Genomic DNA, 12,677 nt, shown 5'->3' with positions numbered 1-12,677 from the left:
TCCTCACTATTACTAGCCACAGTTCCACCATACTGGACAGCACACATATAACCTTTCTATCATTGCAGAAAGTTCTACTTGTCAGAGCTACTCTATCATATCAAGTCTTCCTTACAGGAATATTAACATCTCTTTATTATAGGAACAGTATTATCTTTTATTTTTTGCATCAATAACTCAAATACTTCCTCTTTTCCATATTATGTGAAGCATATTCCAGACATCATATTATTTCATCTGTAAGTTTTTCAGCATGTGTCTTTAAAAGACAATGGCTCTTTAAAAAACATAACCACCAAAGCATTTTGTAAAATATAAATTAGTAACAATAATTCCTTAATATAATCAAATGTCCTTTCAGTGTTCAGATTTAACTGTTTTGCTTCATTTGTACAGTTAGTATATGAATCAAGATCCAAATAAGGTCTGCATATTATGATGGGTTGACCTGTCTCTGAAGGTTCCCCTCTACCTCTTTTTTATTTTTTTAAGTTTTTATTGGAGTATAATTGCTTTACAATGGTGTGTTAGTTTCTGCTTTATAACAAAGTGAATCAGTTATACATATACATATAGCCCCATATCTCCTCCCTCTTGTGTCTCCCTCCCTCCCACCCTCCCTACCCCACCCTTCTAGCTGGTCACAAAGCACCGAGCTGATCTCCCTGTGCTATGCAACTGCTTCCCACTATCTATCTAGTTTACATTTGGTAGTGTATATATGTCCATACATACACTACCAGTCTGTAACTTTGTCCCAGCTTACCCTTCCCCCTCACCGTGTCCTAAGTCCATTCTCTAGTAGGTCTGCGTCTTTATTCCTGTCTTGCCCCTAGGTTCTTCATGACCATTTTTTTTTTCTTTTGGATTCCATATATATGTGTTAGCATACGGTGTTTGTGTTTCTCTTTCCGACTTACTTCACTCTGTATGACAGACTCTAGGTCCATCCACCTCACTACAAATAACTCAATTTCGTTTCTTTTTATGGCTGAGTAATACTCCATAGTATATATGTGCCACATCTTCTTTATCCATTCATCTATCAACGGACACTTAGGTTGCTTCCATGTCCTGGCTATTGTAAATAGGGCTGCAATGAACATTGTGGTACATGACTCTTTTTGAATTATGGGTTTCTCAGGGTATATGCCCAGTAGTGGGATTGCTGGGTCGTATGGTAGTTCTATTTTTAGTTTTTTAAGGAACCTCCATACTATTCTCCATCGTGGCTGTATCAATTCACATTCCCACCAACAGTGCAAAAGGGTTCCCTTTTCTCCACACCCTCTCCAGCATTTATTATTTGTAGATTTTTTGATGATGGTCATTCTGACCGGTGTGAGATGATATCGCCTTGTAGTTTTGACTTGCATTTCTCTAACGATTAATGATGTTGAGCATTCTTTCATGTGTTTGTTGGCAATCTGTATATCTTCTTTGGAGAAATGTCTATTTAGGTATTCTGCCCAGTTTTGGATTGGGTTGTTTTGTTTTTTTTTGACCTTGAGCTAGCTGCATGAGCTGCTTGTAAATTTTGGAGATTAATCCTTTGTCAGTTGCTTCATTTGAAAATATTTTCTCCCATTCTAAGGGTTGTCTTTTCATCTTGTTTATGGTTTCCTTTGCTGTGCAAAAGCTTTTAGGTTTCATTAGGTCCCATTTGTTTATTTTTGCTTTTAATTCCATTTTTCTAGGAGGTGGGTCAAAAAGGGTCTTGCTGTGATTTATGTCATAGAGTATTCTGCCTGTGTTTTACTCCAAGGGTTTGTTAGTGTCTGGCCTTACATTTAGGTATTTCATCCATTTTGAGTTTACGTTTGTGTATGGTGTTAGGGAGTGCTCTAATTTCATTCTTTTACATGTAGCTGGTCAGTTTTCCCAGCACCACTTATTAGAGACGCTGTCTTTTCTCCATTGTATATCCTTGACTCCTTTATCAAAGATAAGGTGACCATATGTGCATGGGTTTATCTCTGGGTATTCTATCCTGTTCCATTGATCTATACTTCTGTTTTTGTGCCAGTACCATACTGTCTTGATTACTGTAGCTTTGTAGTATAGTCTGAAGTCAGGGAGCCTGATTCCTCCAGCTCCGTTTTTCTTTCTCAAGATTGCTTTGGCTATTCAGGGTCTTTTGTGTTTCCAAACAAACAGTGAAAATTTTTGTTCTAGTTCTGTGAAAAATGCCATTGGTAGTTTGACAGGGATTACACTGAATCTGTAGATTGCTTTGGGTAGTATAGTCATTTTCACAATGTTGATTCTTACACTCCAAGAACATGGTATATCTCTCCATCTATTTGTATCACCTTTAATTTCTTTCATCAGTGTCTTATAATTTTCTGCATACAGGTCTTTTGTCTCCTTAGGTAGGTTTATTTCTAGGTATTTTATTCTTTTTGTTGCAGTGGTAAATGGGAGTGCTTTCTTAATTTCACTTTCAGATTTTTCATCATTAGTGTGTAGGAATGCAAGAGATTTCTGTGCATGAATTTTGTATCCTGCTACTTTACCAAATTCATTGATTAGCTCTAGTAGTTTTCTGGTAGCATCTTTAGGATTCTCTATGTATAGTATCATGTCATCTGTAAACAGTGACGGCTTTACTTCTTCTTTTCCAATTTGAATTCCTTTTATTTCTTTTTCTTCTCTGACTGCTGCGGCTAAAACTTCCAAAACTATGTTGAATAATAGTGGTGAGAGTGGGCAACCTTGTCTTGTTCCTGATCTTAGTGGAAATGGTTTCAGTTTTTCACCATTGAGGATGCTGTTGGCTGTGGGTTTGTCATATATGGCCTTTATTATGTTGAGTTAAGTTCCCTCTATGCCTACTTTCTGGAGGGTTTTTATCATAAATGGGTGTTGAATTTTGTTGAAAGCTTTCTCTGCATCCATTGAGATGATCATGTGGTTTTTCTCCTTCAATTTGTTAATATGGTGTATCACATTGATTGATTTGCATATACTGAAGAATTCTTGCATTCCTGGGATAAACCCCACTTGATCATGGTGTATGATCCGTTTAATGTGCTGTTGGATTCTGTTTGCTAGTATTTTGTTGAGGTGTTTTGCATCTGTGGAACAGTATTATCTTTTGGTGCTAACAAAGAGCTGCAAGTCATTTAAGTCTTCTATTATCAAGTATAACTTTCCACCTTATAATTCTTTGCCTCACCAATTAAGAAGAAAATGAGTTAATACAACTGTAACCAAGATCTAGCAGAATTATATTTACAGTATAAGTCAAAAAGTAAATAGAAAAGTGAAAAATATTAAATAGGGAATTACATTACATAAAAAACATATCTTGAACTAAAAACAAAAAAAAAAGGAAAAAGCTCAACAATGAATAAGGAAAACACTGGTTGTCTCAACTATGCTATTCATTAGCCCATAAACTAAATAAATTCAAAAGTTTGAATAATTCATGAGCATTATCTTGGAAATGCTATTTTTCAATATACAATAAAGTGGAGAATGCTCCAAAGATCTTACATTAATGATAGGCCCCCCAAAACAAACAAAAAGCTGCACAGACCCATACAGTTTATAGAAAGTAATATACCTGACTCAGGATCCACTCAATATTTATAATATTGTTATCACTTTTCTTTGGACTCACGCGTATATGGGTGGGGGGAGGGCAACAGGGATGAGAGAATAAGTAAAATTATTTTACATAAAGCAAAATGCAAGACTGAATCCTAGGTGACAAGTTGATAGTTGGCTGATGATGTCAACTACTTACTTTCAGGTGACTAAGAGACTAACCTCAACAACAGGGATTTTCCTAAAATGTATCAATGTAACCTAGAGCCAGTTCTTTTAAATATTAACCATTCAGTACCTCTCTTTCTCATTTTATTTTTTTATTTTTTAAATTTTATTGAAGTATAGTTGATTTACAACGTTGTGGTAATTTCTGCTGTACAGCAAAGTGATTTGGTTATACATATATATATATATATATATATATTCTTTTTCGTATTCTTTTCCATTATGGTTTATCACAGGATATTGAATATAGTTCCCTGTGCTATACAGTAGGACCTTGTTGTTTATCCATTCTATACATAATAGATGTATAGAATGCAAAGCATCTACTTATCCCAAACTCCCAATCCATGCCTCCCCGATCCCCATCCCCCTTGGCAACCACAAGTCTGTTCTCTATGCCTGAGTCTGTTTTTGTTTTGTAGACAAGTTCATTTGTGTCATATATATATATATATATATATATATATATATATTTTGTTTTTGTTTTTGCGGTACATGGGCCTCTCACTGTTGTGGCCTCTCCCGTTGCGGAGCAACAGGCTCCGGACGTGCAGGCTCAGCGGCCATGGCTCATGGGTGCAGCCGCTCTGCAGTATGTGGGATCTTCCCAGACCAGGGCACGAACCCGTGCCCCCTGCATCAGCAGGTGGACTCTCAACCACTGCGCCACCAGGGAAGCCCTGTGTCATATTTTAGATTCCACATATAAGAGATATCACATGATGTTTGTCTTTCTCTGTCTGACAATTCACTTAGTATAATAATCTCCAGGTCCATCTACGTTGCTGCAAATGGCATTATTTCATCCTTTTTATGGCTGAGTAGTATTCCACTGTATATATATACCACATCTGCTTTATCCATTCATCTGTCAAAGGACACTTAGGTTGTTTCATGACTTCCTCTATCTTTTGATTAGGTCACAAACAGGAATTTTTAAACATACTTATTTTTTGTTATTAAACTTCCTCAGAAATGGGCAGAGACTGATCAGGTGTTTGTGTCTAATGAACATAATATTACAAATGTGATGTACTTCTAAGCACCAGGTTTCTCAGCTTTGAAAACTGAGTTCTCTCATGAGAAGTGCTTCATAAATAGAATCCTTCTTAATTTTTTAGATGTGAAGACTATCTGGAGTTAGTTACTAAACTAGACAAAGGGCTCATGGTTCACTAGGAATCACATTATCAGTCTATGAGCATATAAATATACATGTATTTTAAAAAGGGAAGCAATCACTTGCTACTACCCATTTGTTCCACATCAAATCTCCTTAACTGAACATAATTATTCTACTTTAAGCTACCATACAGAAGATACGGAATTTTACCTGATTTGTGTTGCTTTAACAATAGCACACTCATACAATTCTTTTTTAGTGGGTTGCACCTTGTACTTGAATAATAAGGGATCAATTGTATCTTTCTTCTTCCTAAAAAGAGCAAAGACACAAAATAAGTTAATAATTTGTTTGGGGGACTTCCCTGGTGGTGCAGTGGTTAAGAATCCACTTGCCAATGCAGGGGACATGGGTTCAATCCCTAGTCCAGGAAGATCCCACATGCCACAGAGCAACTAAGCCCGTGTGCCACAACTACTGAGCCTGCGCCCTGGAGCCCATGCACTGCAACTACTGAGCCCACGTGCCGCAATTACTGAAGCCCACATGCCTAGAGCCCATGCTGTGCAACAAGAGAAGCCACTGTAATGAGAAGCCCACGCACCACACGAAGAGTAGCCCTAGAGAAAGTCCGCATGCAGCAACAGAGACCCAACGCAGCCAAAAATAAATAAAAAATTAAAAAAAAATTTGTTTGGAAACATGATATTTTACATGAAATCTAGTTTCTAAGGACATACTATAACAGAATCTAACGCATTTTAATTTTAATTATGACTTTATAAGTTACTGATATGCCTCACTATTTTATTAGTCAAAATAGCACAGAGCACTATTTTATGTTAGGTAGGTACTTTAATTACTCATTCAATAAATTTTCCTTGGGTGAAGAAATTAACTCCAGATGAATAAGCAGACTCTCCAGTTTAGGTTAGATAAATTTATAAACAGCTCTTGGATTTACTTTTAAACCATTTTTAGCTATGTAATCTAAGAGCAAAAGTGGAGATAATGTAGTTTACCCTGTTTCAAGAACTAGCAAAGAGGCTACACATTTAATTCCCACCCCTACCAATTTCTCATTTTTTCTTCTCTTTTGAGGGTATATTCATTCATGCATCCATCCATTCACTAAATAGTTAAGAGCTTACAATGTGCCAAATACTAAAGAATAAGGATTCACTGGTGAACAAAATAGAAATACAGCGGGGAGACAAACAAAATAGACGACAGGGTAGGTGGTAAGTGCTATGAAGGGAATAGAGTGCAGAGTGAAAGGTCTCTATTTCATATAGGGTGATGATCCCTGATAAATTGACCAGGTAGGCCTTCCAAGAAGTTGACATTTAAGCAGAGATCTGAAAAAAATGAGGGAGCAACCCATGAAAAAACTCTTGGGGAAATGAGTTTTTAAAGGAAGAGAGAAAAGAGTGTGTAAAGGTCCTGAGGGGAAGGCATGCATGGTTTGCACAAGAAGCAGAATCAACAGGGAGAAAAAGAGGAAGGTTCAGTCAGAGAGGCAGCAGCAAGGCCAGACTGTGGGTTATCATTAAGGGCTTTCAATTTTACTTTGAGTAAAGACACCAGAGGAGGGACTTCCCTGGTGGCGTAGTGGTTGGGAATACACCTGCCAATGCAGGGGACATGGGTTTGATCCCTAGTTCAGGAAGATCTCACATGCCTCAGAGCAACTAAGCCCGTGTGCCACAACTACAGAGCCTGTGTGCCACAACTACTGAGCTCAAGTGCTGCAACTACTGAGGCTTGTGTGCCTAGAGCCCTGCTCTGCAACTAGAGAGGCCACCAAAATGAGGAGTCCGCACACCGCAACAAAGAGTGGTCCCTGCTCGCTGCAACTAGAGAAAGCCCTCACGCAGCAACGAAGACCCAACGCAACCAAAAATAAATTAATTAATTTTTTTAAAAAAGAAAAAAGATACCGAAGGATTCTGAATAATGGGGTGATAAAATGATTTAACTTACACTTCAAGAAGGATCATTCTGGCTGGGATGAGAGGAACAGAGTGCAAACAGGGATACCAGTTAGAAAGCTAATGCAATAAAACTAAGTGAGAAAAATGTTGGCAGTACAGACTAAGAGGGTAGTGGTGGCAGTAGAGAGAAGTGGTTAGATTCTGGAAAAGCTGCCTCTGTGAATGCAACCGTATATGTAAAGGGGATATAAGTGGGGGTTATAGAGAAGAAAATGATATGAAAGGATGATAAAGAGAAGCATTGGGCAATTGGGTAATGAAAGTAAGATACAGTCAAAATGATATAAATACAGTACACACACTGCAGACAGTGCCAATCTATATGGATTTATATGATTTTTCTCCAAGAGCACTCAACTGACCAAAGCTGTCAATTGACTAAATCTCAGAAACTTACAGAGTTTCTTTACTATATGCACCATAAAGTGAATAATAAAGGACAGAATGAATTTTCCCAAGTAAACAAAAGTGGAATGTATAACTGAATAAAGTGAGCTTCAATTGTTCTTGTGCAGCTGACTAGAATTAACTAGGTAAGTTTCAGTTTTTGCAAATTCTAAGGTGTTGTTGAACCATATGGTTTAGATGCAGAGTATACCAGTGTATGACTAGAAAGGAAGAGAAAAAATTATTTCAATGGGATATCAGTACCCAATCTGACATACATACATACTTACTTAAATAAATACATACATACATACATACTTATTTATTTAGGCTGTGCCACATGGCTTGTGGGATCTCAGTTCCCCAACCAGGGATTGAACTCGGGCCTTTAGCAGTGAAAGTGTGGACAGCCAGGGAATTCATACATTTTAAAAATTATTAAAAATCACTTACCCATTTTGAAAAGAACTGTTTTGTGTTTCTGAATCATCACTATCACTGATGATAATAGTTTCTCCATCTATATTGCTGACATGTCCATTAGCAAAACCATTTTGGTGTGATGGAGGGAGGACTTCCAAAATCCTACACTGTAACCTGAAAGAAAATGATACATTTAAAAATGCAAATCATTTGATATTTTATAATCAAACATTTCAGAGCAATCTATTTTGAACAAATGAAAAGCAATTTTGTAGAAACTATGGCTGGTTACTATAACCAATTTAACAAAAGAGAAAATCTGTAACATCCAATCTAAGTAAAGGTTAGCTACGATTTAACACAATACAAGACTATTTTAAAAGTCAATTTATCATGATTCTTAGCAATTATATTCATCACTAAAGTTACTATTTAGAAAATCAAGTACTGGCATAATATCTCATTATACAGATTAGGCCTTACAAGAGTTTTTCAAAGCATTCAATATTTAAAATTCTGACATTCTCCTGATCATAACCTTTTTTATTCTCTTTGTAACTTATATTGTGATTTCTGATCTCTGGAAAGCTTCCTATTCACTATCTCTACCCTATTTTGGCTTCCCTTACCTCTGCCTGCTGTATCTGGATTTTATAGGCTGCAATTTCAGACTCACTCACCACAATTGAAATATTTCTCAATCTCATTTTTACTGTGCCAATTTTCAACTGACAAATAATTTAAATTTGCTATAGCCATACAATGGAACATTATTCAGCAAAAAAACAGGAATGAAATACTGATGCACTCTATAGTATGGATGAACCTTTAAAACATTATGGTAAATTAAAGAAACCAGACGGAAAAGGCCATATAATATATGACTCCAGGGACTTCCCTGGTGGTGCAGTGGTTAAGAATCCGCCAGCCAACGCAGGGGCCATGGGTTCGATCCCTGGTCCAGGAAGATCCCACATGCCGTGGAGCAACTAAGCCCCTGTGCCACAACTACTGAGCCTGCATGCTGCAACTACTGAAGCCCACGCGCCTAGAGCCCGTGCTCCGCAACAAGAGAAGCCCATGCTGTGACAAAGTGAGAGAGTGGCATGGACATATATACACTACCAAACGTAAAACAGATAGCTAGTGGGAAGCAGCCGCATAGCACAGGGAGATCAGCTCAGTGGTTTGTGACCACCTAGAGGGGTGGGATAGGGAGGGTGGGAGGGAGGGAGATGCAAGAGGGAAGAGATATGGGAACATATGTATATGTATAACTGATTCACTTTGTTATAAAGCAGAAACTAACACACCACTGTAAAGCAATTATACTCCAATAAAGATGTTGAAAAAAAAAAAAAAGAAGCCCATGCACTGCAATGAAGAGTAGCCTCCCACTCGCCGCAACTAGAGAAAGCCAGAACGCAGCAACGAAGACCCAACGCAGCCAAAATTCGCTCAATAAATAAATTTTTAAAAATTAAAAAAAAAAGATTCCATTTACATGAAATATCCAGAATAGGGAAATCCATAGAGACAGAAAGTAGATGAGTGGTTACAAGTAGTTTGCCCTTTTGCTTACATGTTTTCAAAATACATTTTTGCATTTACAGCCAAAACAGAATCATACAATTCCAGAAAGACAAACAGTATATTTAGAGCTGATTCATTTTGGGAAGCTGGTGGATTTTTACAAGGTAATTGCACTTATTTTCATTAGTGTACATTTTAGCGTATGCTTGCTTATATTCTCCTTTAGGAGAACATCTTTAGTATCCCCAACGAAGTCTAATATTGCTATTAGGCACAGAGAAAATCAGGATTTCCTGCTAGGAACTTTGCACTATACACTAATAGAAGAAACTAACTGGTCCCACAGCACCCTGAGGTTTAAGAATCAACAAAATGTAGACTATATGGGTGAATCTAAAACTCTCAAAGCATCTTATCTTCCCCCCTCAACTCACTTCCTCTCACTCTGAGACTTATAAACATTCAATTAAAAGTATCATATATGGGGACTTCCTGGTGACGCAGTGGTTAAGAATCTGCCTGCCAATGCAGGGGACACGGGTTCGAGCCCTGGTCCAGGAAGATCCCACATGCCACGGAGCAACAAAACCTGTGTGCCACAACTGCTGAGCCTGCGCTCTAGAGCCCATGCTCTGCAACAAAGAGAAGCCACCGCAATGAGAAGCCCGAGCACCGCAACAAAGAGAAGCCCCCGCTCGCTGAAACTAGAGAAAGCCTGCGTGCAGCAACGAAGACCCGATGCAGCCAAAAATAAATTAATTAATAAAAAAGTATCATATATGACTCCTGAATAATTTGCTCCTAAAAAAAGAATTGATTAAAGAGAGAAAAGACTCAAATTACTAAAACCAGAAGTAAAGCTGGAAAAGATTATAAGAGAATACCATGGACAACTATATGCTGACAAACTGGATAACCTAGATGAAATGGACAAATTCTTAGAAACACACAAATTGACTCAAGAAGAAATAGAAAATCTAAATGGATCTGTAACTATTAAGAGGGTTGAATCAGTAATCAAAAATATCCCAAGGGCTTCCCTGGTGGAGCAGTGGTTGAGAGTCCGCCTGCTGATGCAGGGGACATGGGTTCATGCCCCGGTCCGGGAGGATCCCACATGCCGCGGAGTGGCTGGGCCCATGAGCCATGGCCGCTGAGCCTGCGCGTCTGGAGCCTATGCTCCGCAACAGGAGAGGCCACAACAGTGAGAGGCCCGTGCACCGCAAAAATAAATAAATAAATAAATATCCCAACAAAGAAAAGCCCAGGACCAGATGGCTTCATTGGTGAGTTCTACCAAACTTCTAAAGAATTAATACCAATTTTTCTTAAAATCTTCCAAAAGATTGAAAAGGAGAGAACAGTCCTTAACTCATAAGGTCAACATTACCCTGATACACAAACCAGACAAAGATATGGCAACACATATAAAGAACTCTTAAAACTCAAAAAAAAAGAGAAAAAAATCCAATTCAAAAATGGTCAAAGAACCTAAATAGACACTTCTCCAAAAAGGATACAAATGGCAATAAGCACATGAAAAAAATGCTCAGCATCATTAAGTCATAAAGGGAATGCAAAATCAAAACTGCAATGAAATACCATTTCATACCCACTAAGATGGCTATTATTAAAAAATATGGAAAATAAAGAGTATTGGGGAGGATATAGAGATATTGGAACCCTCATGCATTACTGGTGGGGATGCAAAATGGTGCAGCTGCTGTGGAAAACAATATGGCAGTTCCTAAAAAAATTAAACACACAATTATCATATGACTCAGCAATTCCCCTTCTATGTATATACCCAAAAGAACTGAAAATAGGAACTCAACAGACACCTGTACACCAATGTTCACAATGACATTATTCACAACAGCCAAAATGCAGAAACAACTCAAGTATCTATCAACAAATGAATAGACTAAAAAATGTGGTATATACACATACAATGGAATAGTATTCAACCATAAAAAGGGATGAAATTCTGATACATGTTACAACACAGATGAACCTTGAAAACATTATGCTCAGTGAAATAAGCCAAACACACACAAAAACAAATATTGTATGAATCCACTTACATGAAGTATCTAGAATAGGCAAATTCATGGAGACGTAAAGTAGAATAAAGGTTACCAGGGGCAGGAAGGAGGGAGAAATGGGGAGTTATTGCTTAATGGGTACAGAGTTTCTGTTTGGGATGATGAAAAAGTTCTTGAAATAGTAGTGATGGTTACACAACACTGTGAATGTACTTACTGCCACTTAATTATACACTTAAAAATGACTACAATGGTAAAGTTCATGTTTATTTACCACAATTAAAAAAAAATTTTTTTTGTCCTAAGAGTAAAGCTGAAGAAGGCCCAATTACTAAGCCTACATTGGTAGCAAATGGAAATGGTGTCAAAAGAACTGCAGGCTAACTTTCGCCACTGGCTGATAGAAATAAACCAGTGTTTCTAAAGAGGAACAACTATAGGAAATTATATCAGGCAATTATGTAGTCTAATGGTTAAAAGGTTCTGTAATTTAGTGACATGAACTGCACGAAAATAAGGAAGGAATCAAATGGATCCACTTTTGAAGGGCCTAGGTATGACATCCAGCGGTCATATGGCTCATGGTTCCAGGAGGTGATAAAGGAAGCTTTTCAGTGAACCTGTGACAAGGTTCTTCAAGTTAGAAAAAGAGATCGTTTTCACTTGGCAGAGTCCAGGTGAGTGCCCCTAAGTGGCAGCAGTGGTTGTCATCAAAGAAAAAGTAAACGGGTCTACGCTGGGCACAGGAACGGTTGGTGTGGTGCCTAAAATGGTCTGACAGTCCATTGAAGGGAATAGTCTATGATCCCAGTAGCTACTATTGTAGCTACTGTGGATCCCAGTAGATCCAGAGAGCTACAATAATTTAAGAACTAATTCATTTAAAACTAACAGAAAATTAACAGAAATACAATTCTCTGACAGAGGAATAAGGGAGAAGGAAACCAGTACAGCTTAGAGACACTGTCTATAATGTAGTAAATGTTTTATATATAAATTATCCTGGTTATTTTCAATGCTACTATTAACTTTGTACCACACCCAAACCACAGGTCAATTCTTGCTAATCTAATCAAGGCTAGGCCTCTCACTGGTGCTTAGCTAAACTTCAGTTAACTGCAAGATGTCAGGTGAACACGTTCTAACAGATTTCCAAAGAGACCTAATCTATGTCTTTCAAATCCACTTGCTACAATTTCTTGGTCCTAGGGAGTCCAAAGAAGACTGGGGGGTGTAAAAAAGGTTAAAGAATCACGAATCAAGACCCAGCTAGTGGGTCTTGGAGAGTACAGAAACTCTAATGTTATGCTCCATTCTTTGAGGACAGAGTGGAGACTGACAATCAAAGAAAGGTCCTTATTATTATTAGCGTTCCTGTGTGCCAGATAAGTA

At 37.8% G+C, this 12,677-nt stretch overlaps 1 protein-coding gene across 3 annotated transcripts in view; it reads right to left on the bottom strand.

Moving 5' to 3' along the window:
- The window catches only part of BAZ1A (bromodomain adjacent to zinc finger domain 1A), a 94,700-nt gene that overhangs the window by 50,632 nt on the left and 31,391 nt on the right, over positions 1-12,677 (bottom strand). For all 3 annotated transcript variants that reach the window (XM_065900787.1, XM_065900797.1, XM_065900807.1), the window contains 2 exons: positions 7,738-7,881; positions 5,114-5,215 (listed from right to left, as the gene is read on the bottom strand). In XM_065900787.1, the coding sequence (XP_065756859.1) occupies positions 5,114-5,215; positions 7,738-7,881 (246 nt within the window). The remainder of the gene's footprint in view (positions 1-5,113; positions 5,216-7,737; positions 7,882-12,677) is intronic.

This window comes from Phocoena phocoena, chromosome 2 (genome assembly GCF_963924675.1).
Source record: "Phocoena phocoena chromosome 2, mPhoPho1.1, whole genome shotgun sequence".
Classification (NCBI taxonomy): domain Eukaryota; kingdom Metazoa; phylum Chordata; class Mammalia; order Artiodactyla; family Phocoenidae; genus Phocoena; species Phocoena phocoena.
Note: the sequence above shows the minus strand (reverse complement) of the source record. Positions and strands in the feature narration are given on the sequence as shown.